This window comes from Poeciliopsis prolifica, unplaced genomic scaffold (assembly GCF_027474105.1).
Source record: "Poeciliopsis prolifica strain line A6 unplaced genomic scaffold, Auburn_PproV2 SCAFFOLD370, whole genome shotgun sequence".
Taxonomy (NCBI): domain Eukaryota; kingdom Metazoa; phylum Chordata; class Actinopteri; order Cyprinodontiformes; family Poeciliidae; genus Poeciliopsis; species Poeciliopsis prolifica.
In genome coordinates, this window is record NW_026562745.1 from 1 (window position 1) to 20,745 (window position 20,745).

The 20,745-nt window shown below is 39.6% G+C and overlaps 1 protein-coding gene across 1 annotated transcript; it reads right to left on the reverse strand.

Annotated features, from left to right (window-relative positions):
• Positions 1 to 16,687: 16,687 nt before the first annotated feature.
• LOC129358028 (uncharacterized) lies at positions 16,688 to 17,785 on the reverse strand (the record flags this gene model as incomplete). The annotated part of the gene is made up of 3 exons (XM_055026887.1): positions 17,213 to 17,785; positions 16,843 to 16,989; positions 16,688 to 16,735 (listed from the first exon to the last, which is right to left on the reverse strand). Coding segments are annotated over exons 1-3 (757 nt in total), but the record flags the coding sequence as incomplete, so codon positions are not given.
• Between the last annotated feature and the right edge of the window lie 2,960 nt (positions 17,786 to 20,745).

Below are 20,745 nucleotides of genomic sequence, written 5' to 3' on the forward strand. Positions count from 1 at the left end.
GCTTCTGAATATTTCTGCAGACTTTATGCAAATGTGTTGCATTGATATGGACAAATACAGCTAGAAAAGATTGGACTACAAATGAGAGGATTTTGAGGTACTGTCTGCTGTGGTGCACGATCTCCTTTGATCGTGCTCTTTGCAACGTACAAACCAACACCTATATTACACCCTGAAGGGAGAATATGTAATAAGCTTTGAAAGAAAAAAGTTTAAAAGCTCTTCAGAAAACCTTGGGAAGTATTTCTTGAATCTGGCTTGGCCAAAGCAAAATAAAATAAAAAGGAAGAAAACCGACCCTTTTTGTATATAGATAGCATTTTACTGGGTTTTTATGTCATAGACCAGCAAATACGCCCCTCTACTTTGATACCCTTTTGGAAGTCATACAGTGGTAAATAGAGTCTGTCTGTGAGTGATTTAATCTCAGTATGAATCCATTTGTTCAGTGAACACCCCTGAGGTCTTTTAGATAACATCAGTGACTAAACAGCATCATCAAGATCGAGGAATTCTGCTGACAGGTCACAGTTAAAGTTGTGGAGAAATCAAAAATAGGACAATCACCACAAACCAGTTCAATCCATCATCTGCAAAGAGTCTGACTGAGAAATGCAAACGTCTCAAGACATTTCTGTCCTCCCAAAGTGACAGGTGGGCAGCCTGGAGGCCTGAAGTAACTCTGGAGGAGCTGCAGAGATTCACAGCTCAGTCGGATGAATCTGAACAGTCTCAAAATAACGCTTGTTAGCAGTTGCAAAAGGCTTGGAGGAAGTTTCCCCTCCAGAAAGCCAAACAAGTTAATCATAGAGTCAGATCTATGATGGAAGATGCAAAAACAGCAAAAAATAAAGAATAGCAACATACTGTAGTCAAGAAACGCCTGTTGTTATGCTTGAGCATGATGAATCGTAATGTATTAGCCAGGCAGTCATTAACACGCTGAGTTCCCCCCCATAATCCCAGCCTTATATGGCTGACAGCAGAGGGTAACTGAGAGGTGAAGAGTGAAATGTATAACGCGAAAAAAATAGAAGAAAAACTTGCAACAGCCAAGACAGCAAAACGAGGGAGTTTAGAGAGTGAGAGAAATGCTGGATCACTTCCGGCACAACTTGGACATAGTGCAGCTTTAGCCAGGCAATATGTCTTGTCAAGTCCCCAGATTCAATAACAAGATAGCCCTCTTCAACATCCAGACATTTCCAAATCCAAGATGGTCTCGAGGATGAGGAAAAAAAGGGGCCGTTCATAGCCTTCAGGGATGGCTACAGGGTCACATTTCCTCTGACCAGAGCTTTGACTAAGTGTCTAATTTTAATTTTCTTTCTCACACAACAAGGAGTGGATGTTCATCTGAAGTTAACATATCCCTGTTGGCAGCACAGAAAAGAATGATTCTCGTGAGGTCAGGGTTTGTGTGTGTTAGAAAACTCTTAAAAAGCTGCAGGCATGATGCAGGGATTTGAGTTTTGTGGGAAATGAATCGGTCTGATGGTGGACATGAAGCCACAGAGAATAGAATAGCATTTATTGTCATTGAACAGGATTCAACGAAAGAGGGACTGCTACGTATGTAGAATGAAATTTGGAAATACTGAAAAATAAACAAAAAGGCATAAAGTAGGAATTAACGTTGAACTAAAACAATTGGAAGCTTTCTGAATACTTGTTTCTATTAAACTTGGACAAGCCAGTGTCGACTGAAGTATGTTTCATGAATCTCTCGACATATCTTTACAAATGAAGAATTAAAGTTAAAGTTTAAAGTTGTCTAAAGTTTAAGGAAGAAGTGGCTAGTTAAGCTACACTGAGGAAGCAATTTTCTAACTTTGTTGCTAGTACATTATCAATAGTATGTGTTCTTTTTATTTTGTCTATTTAAAATTTAAAAAGAAAACTTTTTCACTCCTTTGAGCTTAAACTAAATTGAGTTTATCTGTGAAATTTATAAAAGCCTTTAAGTGCATCTGATTTGTCTCTACAAAACTGTCTAAAGTTACAAATGATGACTGACACCCATCACCTGGAAAGCTATTTTGATCCTTTCATCATAAAGTCATCGAGAGAGATTGATGTGAGCTGAAGTCACACATGAATGAAAGTGAGAGAAATGCACACAGAGGTGCTATGTAACTTCAGCATCAACGGGTCGTCAGCATCAGTTTATCATGGTTCGCTTCAGTTTTGTGCATTTTTCGTGCTTGTACAGGTGATTTATGGTAAAATGCAGAAAAGGACCTTCACATTAAGACCGAGCTTTAGGATATTAAGCAGCATCATGTTCTTATTAGTTCTCTACTTGGTCGAGCTAGCTTTTTGGAGGAGGGGCGGGGGAGCAAATTGTGTATATGTGTGTTTTAGGTGTGCGTGTGTGTGTGTTTGTGTGTGTGTTTAAAGGAGTGTCTGATGCCTGGGGTGAAATCAGGCACATAAAAGGAAGTGATGAGGTCTGGATCTTCAGCATCCTGACAGCTGTAGATTAAATTAAAGAACTTCTGACAAATCAAACAGATTTCGCTCTCTGTCTTTCTCTCCATCTCACTCTCTATCCCTTTTCACCCCCAGAGCCCACATCAGGCAAGCTGGGTGCGTAGCTTTAAACAAAATGGATTTCATCTTTAAGGGCTTGAGTGGGCTTTGAAACGGCACCAGCTGCCGGGCCTGCTTGTCAGTTGCTTTTATTTTTTTTCACCCCCTCTTCTGGACTCATGGCTCAGCTTTTTTTTTTTCTCCAAGAGACTTCAGCAAACTTGAGCCATATTGCGGCAGATAAAGGGAGAACATCGGGTCTTCAAACCCTGACAGTAATTGAGAGATGAAACGGACACATTTTCCAGGTTCTGAGAAGCCCACTCCGATCGGCTCATCAAATGCTCTCACTTGGGATTCTGGCGGATTGACAGGGAGCCGTGCTCTGCTCCCACAGGATCAAGATTATGCTTCTAATAGGACGTTAGCGCTTCATAGCGCCATCAATTGGAAGATAAATCCAATGAAACACAGAAATATGTGTTAAATGGACGCCCCCTACAAGTAAAAATGGAGCACATATGTGCAACCTCAGCTGCGTCTATCATTATCGTAAAGTTAATGTGGTGCAAGAGATCATGCACCACAGCAGACAGCACCTCAAAATCCTCTCATTTGTAGACTAATACAATACATTGTGCAACGATGTCTAACTGGAAACATCCTTCACATTTATCGGGAACCCTACTAAACGTGGAAAGCACTTAAAACAAATAAACTAACCACTTTCAGCAGCATCAACGAACATTTTAAAATGAGCGTTGATTTGATTTCAGTGGAGATAACAATCCAAAGTAATTTATCTTGATCAAAATCCAAATGACTCCTGTGATGAATGTTTAATTTTCTGGCCCAGGCCACCCAATTTCTATTTCAACTTCATGTGACCTTTGCAAGAGAATAGCAAAAGTCATAAGATACTTTTCCATACATCAGCAAAATTCATGTTTATGTTTGTGATGGTAGGGTAAAATCTACTTTAACCCTGAGTGTAGAAACAGCTTTAGGCAAGTAGCTGTTTTCCTCTAACGTTTGAAGATCAACACACATCTGTGAACGGGATGCTCTCTCGTCTTTCTCACACTGAAGAGAGGCAATGAGACATGTTTCTTCTTTGCATGTCAAATTTTAAATGATGGGAGTCCTTCATTTTCTAGCAATAGCAGATCATTAATTAAATCCTACGTGACAATGATCAGCTTAAAAAGTAATAAATAAATAAATATAAAAATCGTTGAATTGCAATTAATTTTATAGGACATGTTAAGGTTGCAATAGAGCATGAAACTAGTGATTCAATAAAACAAGGAAAAGACAATTATTTAATTTCATAATTTCTTTCCCAACATAGAATTTTTTGAATGGGAGTAAAACTAAAAGTTGTAATGTAATGGTTGTTATTATTTTTTCACAGTGCAAAAATTAAATGTGGTTTTGTTGCTTGATTTTAAAAAACAACTCTGTGCAAATTACACTTTAAACTAATACAAAAAATTATGTGTTTTATGCTCTATTGTATGTTTTATATGTTTTATTAAGTGAGGTTAAATGTTAAACTGGTTATAAAGCCACAAAACTGTAGATTGTGCAAAAATTACACCGCATATAATCTCCAAGTCACTAGAGAGCAGTGTTGGGCAGCGATGAAAGGGAAGAGGGTAAGCGTATTCGTGTGTGGGAGAGAAACTCGCCCGTATGCAGCCGTGTTTGGACTCAGAAATGCAAGGCTGCAGCAGCTGGCCAAATAGAGTGAGCAGGGAGTCACGCAGAAGCTGTGTGTGACTGTGTGAGGAGGGAGCGGTGCAGACCGCTGAGGAGAGGCCTTCTACTCGCTCCGACTCCTCAAACCAACAGAATTAATAAGCTCATTTGCCAAGAAAAACACTCTAATCAGTGGGTTTCCTCTCATTAAAAGTTAATTAGTTTGACACGAGTTTCCTGCAGAAGAAAGTATTGGCCACTTAGAACTCATTAGAGCCAAAGGAAAACATCAAACTGAGGAAAGCAGGAGAGGGGAGAAAGAAGGAATGAAGCACACACACACACACCTACACTCGCACACATTCAAACATTTTATCATCCCAGCGCACGCTGAGACTCACGGAAGCTGGCAAAGCCACAAATGTGTGTATTACTTTGTCTTTTCCATCTGTTAGGAAAAAATTAAACATCCCTGCCAGTAGACATATACATAAAGTCATATATAAGTATCATACGTAAAATAATCCTATAAGTACAGCAACCTGATTTGAATGCTTCTCTAGAGGTCATCAAACTTCTAATCTGAGGTGTGTCTGAAACCTTAAATATACAATTCTGTACTCAACATATTGTTGTTGTTTTTTTTCAGAATCTTTTTGTAATAGAAGCTGAAATACAATTAACTAAAACAAAACTTACAAACTCAAGTTAAAGAATGGGGAAAAAAAAAAAAAATCCAGTGATGTCCAAAGGCATGTGGCGAATCCCACAAACAGAAAGGCACCAGCCGGCCAGCAGATCCAGATCTAGAAGAACAACCTTTTCTGTGAGGCTGAAAGGTTATCCAAAAGCAGCAACTTGAATTGTTGCTAATGTGACATACAGTTGTGCAAAAAAAAAAAAAAATTAAATTAAATGACAATGCTGCAAAATAGCCAGAATTCAAATTGAACCCATGCTGATGTTGCAGTAAAGTTTCATGGTTCTGTGACTTCTTCACATCTCTGCGCAACAACTCGTTTCTGAACACCCACTTCAATATTTCATTCAGTGCTTTGCTAATGAAATTTTAGGGCTGATGCTGAAGACAAAGGCAGAAGCAAATTTATGAAGAAACTCCAAGTGGTTTAGAATTAGGAAAGAAAGTCACAGAATTGTCCTGTAATGCCAAAATAAACACAAAGATCTCTAAAGTGCTGACAGTTCTAAAGATCTTCTTGTGGTCAGTCCAAACCCAGACACAAATTGAGTCGTGCCTTGCCACGCTGCTAAATGAAGTGAGGCACCCACACCCTCCTCTGTTTCCTCCCGCTCCATCTCTCCACTGCTCCACAGCTTCACTGATCTGTCCAGCCTGCTTAGACTTCCCCTTGTTAATGAATCATGAAGTTTGACTTTTGCTCCTTAATAAGCAGTGTTTTGCAGAGAGCGTGTGGAAAGCCCAGAGTTTGTTTTTGTTTAATTAGCTCAGCAGGTTCTCTGTCCACGGGGCTCATTAAAGGGAGACGGCTCGGGGCCCGCTGAGCGGCGTCCAACGAGGAAACGCTGAAAGGCGGGCCCTCGCTGCCAGGTGGCTACAAGACGAATGGGCCCGGGCACAGGCTGAGACGGGGCAGGAAACGCAGTGGCATTGGGCTGCGAAGTGAGGAACAATGATGGGAAATGTTCTGGTGAAAACATGCGGACTAGCGGTGAAAGACGGCTGGGAAGGGGCAAAGAAAGAAATGAAGAAACAAAATCAAAGAAAGGCTGATGGAGACAGAGGTTTTAAATCCTTTTTTTTATGATTCTTTTTATGTCATAAGAGACAATGCTGGCAACCATGCAGACAGAAATCCAATAAGACGTGTAGTTTTAGAGGTTAAGGTTGTCATTGTTCACGTTAAACTTTAGGTCAGTGACATAAAATAAATGCAATCTGTTTTGCCTCAACCATTTGATCTGATTGGATTTAAGCAAATGTGCTCCCACAAGAAAATGTTTGTCCAAAGGTTTAAAGAATTTTTTAAGGTACAGACAAAAAACCAAGGATAAATAACTTCCTAGTTTTACTCAGCAGCTAATATGTGATCCAATCAGACCTTCTTGCAGACCAAGTCAACTTGGGCAGTCTCTTTTTAATTGTACAGGCAATACTTTCATAAAAACATGTTAGAAAATTGCTACTGTAGTGATATTTTAGGGATCTTGGAGGATTCCTGTGAAGTGCATTCCTAACAGTAATGTCAACAATGCTTGTCTTGACATTTCAAGTTTAAAAGAAAAAATACTAATACAAAAAATACTTCTCTATATATACATATACATATACATTGACTACATATACATACAGTGTAGAAAGAGTCTTAATATTGTCATCTTTAGCTGAAAAGTATCTGTCCAACTAGAAAACATGCATCTTTCTCCTGCCATTTTTGTTTTCATTTATGCATCTCGCTGCTGGTATATATTACACATGAGTTGTCCTCATGCTGAAAATATGACTTCACCTGTCATATGTACTCATCGTGGCAGAAGAAGAAAGCAAATATATATTTTTACTAAGGAAAATTACAAAAATAATAACCCACAATGACTTGGATAAGAACTTTTGAACATGTTAGTGTGGGGTCATATTAGATTAACGTCCTGCTGACGTCCTGTTATCGGCATCCTCAAAACATTACAACAAAGATTTCATTGTGATCAGCGCCCTCCTATCCATTTATTAAATATATTGGTTTGCAAGCATTTTATAACAGAGAGAAGAACACGATCAGTTGTTTTCTCCAGACGTGTTATCATGCTTATTGTAATCATGGGTTATCAAAATGTTATTTTAAATGACTCCTCAAGATTCATCAATCTAACCACTGTTTTCAACATATTTTGGATTTTCCTTGTTAGACTGTGGATTCTAGCTTCAGTTTGGATTTTTAGTAATCAGTTTTGTTTTGGGACAAAGCAAATATGGCCCACGGCGGTTCTGGCTACATTAAGGAACCTCAGCAGAATTAATCGGTGAGTCTTTGTGAATAAGGAATGAGAAAACATGTAAGTGTGTTTGACATGTAGAAAGGAAACCTCCAGGGAGAATAATGTGGAGTAAATGTTAAAGGTATCATTGTAAAAAAAAAAAAGACCTTTTGAGCCTGCCGCCTCTCTGAAAATACACAAACTAAATTTTACCTCCACTTTCCATCCTGGTGCACATATGGAAAACCGCAATCACCCTATGAGAAAACACCTCTATAGAGCGTCCGTCAGTACGATCACCCAAAACAGGTTCTGCGATTCATACACAACCGATTTAGAAACAGATAAAGGCTTTACACTATAAGGAACTGGAAATTTGGGCTCTTTTCTTTTCCCGAGTCATCTCAGTTCAACCTTGTTTGCACAGATAACCTCTAAAGCCCCGAAGATAATGCCGTCGTGTCATGAATAAATGAAGGGGCAGCGGTTGATTTAAGACAGAGTCAACTAAATGTAAGACAACACAATAAAGCTATCATAAAGTTTCATTAAAACATCAGGAAATCAATTTACATTCTGCGCACTCGGGTCTTAGCCTGAGTGATTATGTTTCACGAGCACTAATTAAACAATGACTGATCATCGTTTTTCCAGAGTAAATTACACACAAAAAAAGAGGCTGCTGCCAGTTTGGTGGAGCCGGGCCAGAGCTGTGCGCTGCGTCTCACTGCCTTACCTGGTGACATTGTGTTTTTGTGTGAAGTGGGATGCCAAGGCGAGACGTCTCACCTGTTAAAGAGTCGTTGTCTGCGTTCTCTTGCCAAGCTCACCTGGACCGCCTCAGCTACGCCGATGACCTTGCGGCGGAGAGCAACTCTGCACGTGTAAAGCTTTCGACTGAATCAAAGCAGATTGTGGTGTACTGTTGGTAGTCAAGAAGACAACTGAGAAGAAGGTGCAAGTTGCAACGGAAAACAAGAGCAGCGCCGTTGATCCTTTGGTGAGTTTTTGCTTAGCTGAACATGAATTCTGGGTGCTGCAACACATCTGGAAGATTTTAAAGAGTTTGGGAAATTTTCTGATCAGACTTCAGTTTAGTGAATTTAAAAGATAAATATAAACCAAAGGTTCTAGAAAAAATGAAGAGCCACCAAATACTGATTTCTGAATTCTTCCTGAGTTAAAGCATCAGTATTCCTGTTTCTAAATGAACATAAACTTGTTTTCTTTTCATTATCTGAAGTCTGAAATCACTGCATCATTTTTGTAATTTTGACCATTTCTCATTTAAATACCAAATAAATAATAAATTTTTGCTTAGAATTTCTTAGACATGCTGTCAGTAGTTCATAGAAGAAACTAACAATGTTCATTTTACTCAAATATTTACATATTAGGAGTAAAATCAGAGAACTGACAACTTTACAGGGGTCTCTTAACTTTTTCTAGGGGTCTGAACTTTTTCCAGAGCTGCATGTAAGATTTTCTTGAACTTTATTGACTGAAAAGGTGTATAAAAAACTGGATGGTTAAAAACTTTTGAAAAATACGATACAAACTGATCGTGTGACCAGTTAGACAAAGAAAAGCTAATGAAATAAACAAATCTGTAAATGCATAGAAAACAAGTGAATAAAAGCATCAGTAACAGAAGAAATAACTAAAGAAAAACATTAGGGCTTTTCATGAAGAGCAAAATTCACTATGCTTGCAACAAAGCTGGCTTGTGAAGTTAGTGAAGTTAACTTAAATTCAAAAAAAGTCATTCAACTCAATCCCACATACATTTCAATATGTTCTAGGTATTAAAAGTTCATTAAGTTTGGATTATTATACAAATTAGACTGAAAGGTTTTCTGTCTAAGAAAACCCAGCAGATTGCATCAAATCATTGACTTGTAGGTGACAAAAAATGTAGCAACTGAAAAGGAGAAAAAAAATTTGCAACATACTCAAACTCTTTTCCTCATTATTATTATGGGATATTTATGGGTAGAATTTGGAGGAAAGAGGTCAATTCAATGCAATTTGCAATCAGGCTGAAACAAAAAGTGTGGAAGAGGTGAGACGTGGTCATTATTTTCAACATGCACTGCATCTTGCATTTTGTACCCGTCTCAACAAAGAATGATTTCATGTGATTTTATTTGACCTCTTGCCTGTTGTGTGTGATGGAAGTGCATTCGTGTGAAGCCAATTACAATAATCCCCCATCAGGGAGGCCACTTAGAGTTATGCTGATTTGACCAGAGGTCATTTTCCTCCATATTTAATGGGAGTCGACTGGCCAAAGCTGGAGCTGAAGTCAGATCAAACAACTGATAAAAAGTAAAAAATTATGACAACACAGTAGTCCTGGGTCTGATTCTCCAATTGTTTGCTGCATGTCTTCCCATTCTCTCTCCTCTCTATTTTCTGCCTATTTATTAGAAAATAAAGGTCAGTCGAGACTAAAAATTCTTTAAAAAGATTTTTTTTTTTTACTGTGGCCAGTAAAGAAAACATACTTGAACTAATCTGTAATTCATTTTCATGTAATGCACAGAGATTTGTGGAACTATGCCCAACCCTCAAGGCAAGGGTTAGTTAGAGGTAGGGTTAGGGTTAAAGGCAAGTCCAGTCCCTGAGAGCTACCAACCTGAAACTTGCCTCCCTTCCCTAACTTACTGCATGGTAGTTCTTGAGGGCTGGACTTATCAGAATGTTGTCTTTGTATAGGGTCTTATCTTGACTTCCCCAAAAACTAAATAATCCCTACTGTTTATAGGTGTTGTGATATAGTGAACAGTACATCGTTTTCTCTCTTTCTAAACCAAAGTGAGAAATTTCCAGTAATTTGCAAGAAAAATGTTATGTCTAACAGAGTGAGGATAAATAACATGTACAAAAGGAACTGCACTCAGTTATTTGTTTTCAGAGGAGCTCTGAGGGCGATGCGGATCAATGGTTGCTGGGAGCATCTACATCTCCAACATCAGAGACATTTGCATTGTTTGATTGTGGCTAAACCAAGTTTAGACGTACAGTAAGAGTATTAGCCCAAAGGTTTGTTCCGGACTTTATGCTTTTCTGTTTATTAGATACATATTTTTTGTGTGTGGGGGAGAAGGTAGGGTTATATTTAGAGAGATTGATATTCTCTATTTACAGAATGAATTGCATTAACCAAACAGGAAGCTGCTGGCATTGGATTCCATGCAGGGGTTAAGGGAGTGTCTGGAGTTAAAAAATATCAGCGTAACCTCTGCTTTAACCCCACATATGAGCACTTATTGATTCATTCACTTTGAAGAGGTCCTTGGAATTGTTTTGATGAGGAACTATTGTGGCAGTCTGTGGGGGCTTCCAAGGCACTAGTCCAAATGAGAATGTCTCCAAGCTGGAGACACAGAGACAGACAGAATCACAAAGGCTTGTGCAGAAAGACAGACACACAGACAGCGCACCAACAACAACAAAAAAAGGGAGAAAAAGAGTAAAGGAGCTATAAAAAAAAACAGAGTAACCCTTGTTTCAGAAACAATGACTTTCCTGCCAATGGAAAGTGATGGCTGAGCTGTTGCAATATCCATGTCTCTGACAGAACTCAGAGCGTATCAGGTTTATTGCATTACCTGGGGAAAAAAAAAAAGGGAAAGGGTAGAAATAATCAAAAATGCATCAGAAATAATGCACTTTTCAGACTCTATCCATCATTGTTTCGGCACCCTCGATCCTTTACGAGAAGTGAGCGAACCGCGGGGGGGGGTGAGGCACTCGCTGCCGCTCCCGTCGCCAAAGAGCAGGGTGGGTAATTAAATTTGTGTCGCTCTCTAAGAACTAAAATGAATGAAATAGATGAATGCTATTGCATTATGCCACAATCGTGACCTGCAGAAAACTAATGGCGGAATAATAGTTTTAGGTACTGGGTCTGTCTCTCTGACAGCCTCTTGAGTGAATATGCAACAGCACCAGCAGTCAAGACGGCTTGTCCTACACCTGTAACGGTCTCCCAGCCTGTTAGCCTCTCCTCCTCCCGCTGCCCTCCCTCAATCATGTAATCCATTGACCTTTCCTTCTCCAACATGTCACGTTCATACAGCTCTGAGTTCAAGGGCAGCACACAGTCCAAAGGGGTTGCACCGTTTTAGGTCTGTTTCTCTGTTTTTTATGGTTACTTTTGAAGCACCCAGCCAAAACAGCGGCCCTTTTTTCTCCCTCTTTCTCTCTGTTCAACATGCCTCCCAGAGATGGGCGCCTTGCTTTGTAGTTTGTTGACGGCAAAGAGCTGAGAAAATTGTCCTGAAATCCTGAGCAAAAAGGAGTGTAAATAAAAGATCAAACCAGGCCTGTGAGCAGAACCAGCGGCCTGGTACTCAGCGCAATAACTCACAACGTGTCGCCATGTATTAGCTTGATGCGTTCACTCCGGGGGTGGAGAGAGGTAGCCAGGAGCTCTTCTTCGCCGCCGCTGCGCTGTTTACTGTACAATCACCAGAGGACACACAGGATAATTCCGCTGTAAAGAAACACGGTTTACTTAGAATTTCAACTTTCATAAGTTGCTCACCTGGGACGTCTTCTCCACGTACGATTAAAGAATTACAAATCTCAGACACTGAAAAGTGTTTTCAGACTGCAGACAGGAGAGGTGTTGGGTTGTTTCTATGACCAAGATGCTGTTTTTTGCTGGCAGAAAGAAGTTTGGCAGTTTGAAACAAAGCTCAGGTCAAAAATTGTGGCGCGTGTTGCTTGGGACTAAAAGAAGCCTTGATATTTTTCACAGACGGTCAATTAGGCTAAACAACAACCTGAAGAGATTTTAGAGATCCCTCTTCCTTAAGATTTACGTATCTAAGTCAGAGGATTGTGTTAATAATTTTAACCTAAGTTGGCTGATTAGCCTTTTACCTGTTGAGTAGTTAATGCATTGTAACGATAGCGAAGTTCAACAAAGAATTGATTGGCTTTTGACATGAAGTTTAAGGTTTTAAATCCTCTCATGTCATCCATCAAACAGTTTCTGAGGTTCAAATTGCTTTTAATGAGAGATCAAAGAAAGAAAGGGGCTGAATGACCCAAATTCGGGCGTCCCGTTTTTCACGTACCGCCAGTCACTTCTCCACATTTTTCTTCCTTGTGTTAAAACACAGTAATCTTTTTGGAAAATAATGCGTGGACACTAAACGCACACGGTCAGTCTCATTCCTGTCCAGTTAGCAGCATGTCTGAAGCAGATAAGTGCAGGTCAATATTTCTAACTCCTGACCGAAACATGGGAAAACACCACTGATATCTCCTGCTAACTACATAATTAGCTGAATGTGACTGTGGGACACAGAATAAGCCTTTGGATTGAACAAAAAGCAAGTGAAAAACATTGTTTGTTTTATATTACTTCTATTTTACATCTGAATTTTTACTCTCCTCCTTTATCCAGGTTTGGGTCTGACAGAACTGATCCAGAAGAGATATTCTGGGCGAGTTACTTAGGCTTCTTTTTATTATATACTTATTTTAAGTTTTGAGATCGATTCCACTCATACTCTGCTTAAGAGCTTAAAGCAATTCACAATGAAGCTTAAAAATTTTACCCAGAACATTAGAAAAAAATGTGTCCAAAACATCCCAATAATAAATTAAATTATCCAAAAACAGACAAGAGAAATAGTTTCTGCTGTCACCAGCCCAAACTTTAAATGAAATAGAGTTTAACGCTTTATATTTTAAAGCTCTTTATACGATCAAATCTGTTTGGTGAAACAACGTTCTGAGCCCTTTTCTCCTCGTTTCTTCTGTCCATGTTGAAAACATCAAATACCACTGACAGACATAATCAACATGCATTTAAAAAAGCCCTTTCAAAAAACACACATGCATAATATCATGCATTTTACTTGAACTTTTGTGTTATTATTGTTAATACCATAAAAATACAGTATTTCCTTTAAGGTTACCATACCAGTCCACGCCTAATAGACACATGCAATATTTTATTCAGGGTCATACATTGAGTGTGTATTTTGCGTAAGAAGTGTATTAGTTTTTTAAATCCCTTTCATTTTAAATATAGATTTAAGCGAAAAGGAAAACACATTCAGGCTGGGGCAGGAGGACAGCTGAATGGATCCTCACTTTGGGCTTCTGTTTGGATTTTTAATGTCCAAACAGGGTCCTCCGGCTTCCCCCGGGCACATCCTGAAGCATGTATGTCACTTGAAATTGCTCTTAAGCCAATGTTGTGCCTTGTCGCTCCACACCGACTGCTCCTGCATTGAACCCAAATACTCCTTGCTTAAGAATTCAGATTACAATTTGTTCCTTCCAGTTAACTCTTTAGTAGACTTGGCCCTATGCATTATTCAACTCATGCTGGATAGGTTCATATTGACACAACAGGGGGTCAGTCAGGTAATTCTTATTTATAAAGTGAAACATCAAGAACATCTTTAATAATGGATATGCTCCTCTCCTGTGAGACTTGTCCAGAAGATGGCAGCACCCAGCTACGCTGTGTCCTCTCTCTGATCCATTGTGCCAACCGGTGAGGCGCATGGACATGCATTGCGCCCCCCCCCCCGCTGAAGTAACGATGGAGCCGCTTTGTGGCTGCGCCCTGCAACCCAGCGTGGACGCCTGGATCGGACCGGGGGATCTGGTTCTTCTCACTGTGTTTCCCTTTCTAAAACACGTTGAACCCGTTAAACTGTGGCTTCGCGAAACCCCCACAGCTGATCAGCAGTGAATGCTGAACACAAACCCCGTCTGGGGAAATGAGCAGGGGGGGAACGTCAGCCATCTCCGAAAACGCGCCAAGACAAAATGTACACACACACACACACACACACACACACACACACACACACGCACACACACACACACACACACACACACACACACACACACACACACCCCACACACACACACACACATTAAAAAAAAAAAAAAGAAAGCTTTTTAAGCGACTCCTCAAACTTCGCCGCGGCCTTGAAGACAAAGTTGCTGTCCTATTGTTAGATCCAGGCGGCCTGGGTTTATTTCTGTTTGTGTATGCTGCAGGGGGTTGGAGCTCTCGCTCCCGTTAGCCCCACCGTTTGATTTCCTCTTTCACAAAAGGCCGCAGTCAGCGCTCATGTCGAAAGAATGCATGCAACGACACACACACAAAAAATCAAAACAAGCTTGACTGATAAATATCTGCCTTTCTTTATGTTGTTGTTGTTGTTTTCTACCCCCATGTGTGTTTTAATGTCTGTGTTTATCTTCCGGGGCTGTGCCGCGTGTGATCTTCCTGGAGTGCGTCTGAAAAAAATAAAATAAAAATAAATAAAAAAAATAAGCATTGCGCACAAAACAAAAGCAGCATGAGGCTCCTCCAACCCTCTAATGACGTTTAATGATACCTATCAGTGATGGAATACACACGCACACACACGCACCTTTCATTCAACCCCCCCTCTTTCTTTCTTTCTTTCTTTTTTTTTTTTTTCCCTCCAGGAGTCGCAGCTCCTCCCGAATGTGGAATTACACGCAGGTGATAATCAGGTCAGCCCGCAGCTCTTCGGGGACTGGAGGTATTCATAAACATTCCTGCCGCTGCTCCTTTTTTGTCTCAACTTCCTGCGGTAAAAAAAAAAAAAAAAAAAAAAAAAACGGTGAACGCGCTCAGTCGAGCCAGCACAGGCCCCTCGCTCGCCCCTGGGTGCGCCATCCCCGTGTCTGTCTGCGCGCGGAGAGGGAGACACACACACACACACACACACACACACACACACACACACATGTTGGTATATGTGGTGTAGCCAGACATTTTCGCCAAACAGGTCCGAAGGTGGTTTAGATGGACTACCCTTTCCCGAGTAGCTAGAGCAATGGGAGGTGGCTTTAAACGCTGCAAAAAATCTGAAAAAAATTTAGCTCACTTTAGGTTTCAGATAGCACCTATACAACATTTTTTACAGCAACCTGACCCCAAGGCGGCTTATATGGACATCAGCAAAATATGGTTTATGAGAACAAAACAAAGTGTTGTGAGGACTTTAAAGGGACAACTACGTCATATTTAAAAACCTGCTAATTAGCATAAATACACAACCTGACAGCACAAAGCATTAACAGAACATATTTTTATTAGGTAAATATGGCCAAATAATTCAATTATTTTTCTTTAAAAAATAAAAGTAAGCCTGAAATTAAATGAACAAAGGAAATACTAATTTAAGTGCCTCAACAAAATGTACAGAAAAGTAAAATAAGAGTTTTAGGGTGTAGAGTGTTGCCAAGTATTTTGAATATAAATAAATAAGTACAACAATGTTAAATTAAAATTATGCCTACTTTTCCAATCATTTTTATGTCGGACAACAGAAAAAATTCCTGACCATTAGAAAAAAAAATTCTGCCTATCAACACAACTACATTTCAACACCCTCTAAGTCACAAAACGTTAGATATTTTTTGATAGGCAATAAAAAAAACTGTTTTAATTGCATAAACAAAACAGAACAATTCTGAACAAATAATTGCTTCACGAACGATTTAGAACCTTTTTTTGTGCCTGCCCTTAGCAGTTATTCCACGGTTTCTCACAAAGTCCCTGATATTTTGTGCTGTTCTTTGAGCCAGTACAGGACCTTCCACCAACTTGCAGTGATTGCACTCATTTTTAGTGGCAAGTTTACCTTTACCTATGTGAACTTTAAAATGCCTCATAACAGCAGAAACCTCAGCACTTGACCATGGTTTTTTTGGTTGTCTTCTGGGTGAACCAGAGGAGGTCTCTGAAGAAAAATAGTAAAGAAAAAAATTATCAAAACAGTTTTTTCGAACAGAAAATTTAAAACCTGCTACCTTTACACAGGATGACTTCCTCACTACAAAAATATTGTTCAATCATGAAAGTAAATTTTGTGAGAACGAACTGCAGCCACATGAATCCAGACAATGTAAAGTAATAAAGATGTAATCGCTTCATGATAGCGATCAATGAAAAAGGCTCTCAAAATTTGTGATAACCTTAACTACATTCTATATAGACAGTATAGAGGGGTCATAAACTATGTATAGGAGACATTATTAGTGGCCAGTTGCATCAAGATGGCTGCTGGACAAGCATTTGTAACTTTGTCTGCAATCAATTAACTGAGAAAGTGGACAAAAATTTGGAATATAATGCTTCAAAAATGTGAAATTACTAGAAATTGAGTGAAGGACAATGAGAAATGTCCAAGCAGAACCAAAAGCAATCTCCCAAAAGCATATTTTCTGTGGACAATAAAGAAGTTGCTTTGGTTTAGTTTTATTTCATGCTTGTGCTCAAGAAAGAGTTTATTTATTGTTAAACTCTATGTCTTCCTGTCTTTTGTTATGCCAGTCATAACACTCTTTACTAGTTTGGCACATGCCTCAAGCAAATGGCATATAGTGCTTATGGTTAATATGGTTGCTGCAGTAAAATTATGCTTTCACTAAATGTAGCTAGGATCAAAACACAGGCCCATAAGGAAACATGACTTGCCTTCAAAAGGAGGGATAGTTTCCTCTGCGGTTGATGACACTGCTCCCACTAAGACAAATGACAAAAGTTAAAAAAACAAAACAAAAAAAAAAACAAAACAACAACAATAAAATAGTGGACAAAAAACATAACACTTTTAGATTCATGTAACATACACAAATCCTCCATATTCTTGCTTTGCTCGGGTTCCACAGGTTCTACAGGTTTCTCATGTTCCATGGGTTCCTCAGGTTCCACAGAATTGCCATCATCTGAGTCATTTAAATCTTCCTTTTCTTCATCCTCACTTAGTTCTATTTCATCTGAAAAGCATTATTAGGATACAAATCAATGTCATACATAAAATTATATCTAAGCACTACCAAAACACGTTTTATATTTAGAATTTTCTAACCTAGAGAATGTAATATCTTCCAATAATAATAATTTATTGAAATCCATCAATTTAACAAATGTTGATGATGTCAGACATCATCAACATTGGATTAATGTAAATCAGATTACAAAAAAAAAAAAATCAATAACCTTCGATTTCGATGTCATCAAGGGATTTCCCTTGCAGGGTGGATACATGTCCTTTCTCCATGGACAAAAGGAGCTTAGAAATCTTTGCCAGTTGTGTTGTTGGCACAGGTAAGCGATAAAATTCTCTGTGGACACGGATGTCATGTCCTAAGAAGTCAGCCACCTGGTCAATTTCATTATTTTTGAGGTTGAGGACTTGTGACAATGTGGCAACATGCTTCCTGAGTTGTGTGGACCTGAGGAACTCGGGATGCTTCGCCCCACATTGGCTTCCATAAACACGCAAACAGTCTTGGCCCCTGTAGTGACTTTGAGATCTTGGTCGGGCAAAAAGAAAGATGTTTGTGGAGCAAACTCCACATTGCTCTCTTTTGCTGATCAGCAGAGTCAGAGCATCCACCACATCTGGAGAAAGGAGAACCGCAACTTTTCGACCTCTTTTCCCAATTATTTCAACACGACTGAAATAGCTACATAGCTTTTTTTCAACATGGGACAACCCAGCAGCAACATCTTCATGGAGCTTGGAGTCATCTCTCTGCTGGAAACCTCTGAGATGCATCTTTGAGACTTCTCCAGCTCGTCTTCGATTGAACACAATGACCTGTGCAAGAGTAACTTTTGCAAGTTCTGCATAATTCTGGGGGCTGACCTCGTCTTTCAAGTTAGAAAATGCATTTTCGCCAGATTTCTTAAGATGCCTATGAAGACTCTGAACATCTTCTGTGAATGGTAAGGTTAATGGCTTATTATATTTGGCATGGCTCAGAGTGTTCAAGGCAGTATGTGACACTAGCTCAGACCACTTGGATGTATACAGCTTTTTGAAAGTGTCTGTTGACTTAATCAGTTCTTCATCTTCTGCCATGAGTGCTCGGCAATGGATAATGTCACTGATTTTATGTAGTGTATTTCCCAGTTTTAGTGCAAGACTTGGTGTTTGGTATGAATGCTTTTCTTCATCAAAACCGCAGACAATCTTCACTGCCTGGACAACTTTTTGGAAGTTAGCAGGTTTCACAGCTTCCTCCAAGTTATGAACAGAGAATTCAGACCGCAGACATTTTAACAGACGTCCAATTTCACGGAGCTTCTGTCGGATATATTCATACTTGGTAGGGTCTTGTCCGTGTCTGTTGTAGAGAGACTGGGCAAACTGAATAATGGTCAGGTCATTTCTCACAATGGTGGCTACATCATCCTGTTTCATGGGACCAAGGAGCTTCCAAACCCCACTTGAAATCTCCTGACAGAACGAAGACTCTTGAGCCATAGCAAAACCCAGTACTTTGGTTCGTCCACGTCCTTGGTTCAAATCTTCATTTTGTGGCTTACAAGGGCATCTTCGGACATGTCTCCATAGTTCCTTTCGAATGTACATACCTTGGCAATACATGCAATGTATAAATGTTCCAGTCTTTGCTTTCGGCTTTCTCTTAACTTTCAACGATCCTTTCCCACTTTGTAGAACCTCAGAGTTATGTTTGAAGTTCCCCTTGTTTCTCATTTTTTCTAGAAGAACATTGCGCTCTTTTGAGTCTTCCGGAAGGGAAAAAGCATAAGCAATTTCAGCATGTGTCTTGTGGGTTTTTAAATGCCGTGAAATTTTGCTCTGTGGTCTACCACATACAAAGCAGTAGTTCTTAACACTCATAGTAATCAGAGAAGATTCCTGTTTGTTGGGCTTCTTTTGACTTTTTCGTTTATTTTTTGAGTCTTTGGTAGCCTTGACTGGGCTGAATGTTTTGAGTGTGCCATCATCCATATCATCTATTTGAAAAGGAGGCCAGTAATTTGATATGTCAGGTTCCACCACAGAACTTGAGTCTGGCAAGAATGAAGTGAGATTGGGTATTGTTGGGTTTTCTTGAATTTGTCAACTTTAGACTTGATGGGCTGAAGGGGGATGCTAACATCTGAGTCTTCATCAGATTCTGCAGATTCTGAATTTGGTACGTAGTCGATATCAGATGCATGGTCTTCATCTGACATTTCACATTGTTTGGAAGGTGATGTGTTGCTATCTGATGAGAGGTCAGCTGTGCAATATTTAAAAGTTCTTTTGCCTGAAATTGTGGGAAATATAATTTATGTTATTATAGAAACTTTGAAGATAAAGCTCACAAAGACATATGTGGATATTAACCTGGGATCTGTCATCCTTTGTAATTTGTTTAAGGCAGTATGAATGCCAGACTTTTGAACAACCTGTTGAAAAATTTAAATGTAAAAAAAAAACAGAAGATAAATGAAATCCAAAATCTCACATAAACCATTACACCTTACTTTAAGACAGTGCTTCTCAATTATTTTCCGTTACGCCCCCCCTAGCAAGAAGAAAACTATTCGCGCCCTCCACTCCCCACCGTGACCGCGCGTCACGTACTTAAGTGACGCTAATTTATTTGGCTTCATGCTGTCGGCTGCGAGCATTTTTAGACACAGCAAACACGCCGGTCTTTCCTCTTCTCCAACTGTAGTCACAGTGAAGCCAAGCGCTAAATACGCTTCGTCGTATTTCCTCTTCTTAGCTTTCGGTTGACTTTCTATTAGACAGAACGCAGTCGGAGCTTTTTGTTGACTTAACACTGCTAACCAAGGCAAACTTGTTGTCTTGTAAGTCGTAAAATGTTGCACTGTCGCAAACGTGACAGAAGTAACAATGAGAGCGCCACTGCCGCCTACTGTGTGCAATTACACTTTATACTGGTATGGCCAAAAAAAAAGCCTGTTCCCCAGGGTCACACGCGCCCCCCCAGGTATTGCACCGCGCCCCCCAAAGGGGGCGCGCCCCACTATTTGAGAAGCACTGCTTTAAGATCAGATTGAAAAGTTAAATATGGATTAAAAATGATCTTTTTTCAAATGTGCAAAATTGAATTTTCTGGATAAAATTTTACGTTCTGTTTTAAATAAAGATCAAGGGTAAAGGATTAAAGGTACTTTGAAAACTTTCACTGCTTTGAAAGTCACCATGATGACATCAATTGCATTGTATACTCAATTCTGAAACTATAATTTGTCCGTGGTCAACAATTCAACAAAAACATACGTCCTATTCAGTTAATTAATTCACGGTACAAATTCACTAAATATCTTACCTTTGCACTGGTAGCCAACCCACTTGAATGAAGAACAAGGTCCAAAACACTGAGTACACTTCTCCAAAGAGGATACTGTTGTGCACTTCAGGTGATGTCTTTGACACTACAAGGAATAAATTAACACATGTTTAAACACATTAAAAAAAAAGCATTTCCACACGCACAATGCAAAGGAAACTCAAGGGGTTGGGATTGAACAGCTGTGTAGCTGTAAGAAACCTCTAATCAGTAAGGCTAACCAGAAAAAAGGCTTCAATTTGCTAGGGAGCATAAAGATTGGACTCTGGAGGAAGGGAAGATGGTCATGTGGTCTGATGAGTTCAGATTTACCCTGTTCCAGAGTGATAGGCACATCAGGGTAAGAAGAGAGGCAGGTGAAGTGATGTACCCATCATGCCTAGTTCCTACTGTACAAGCCTGTGGGCAGTG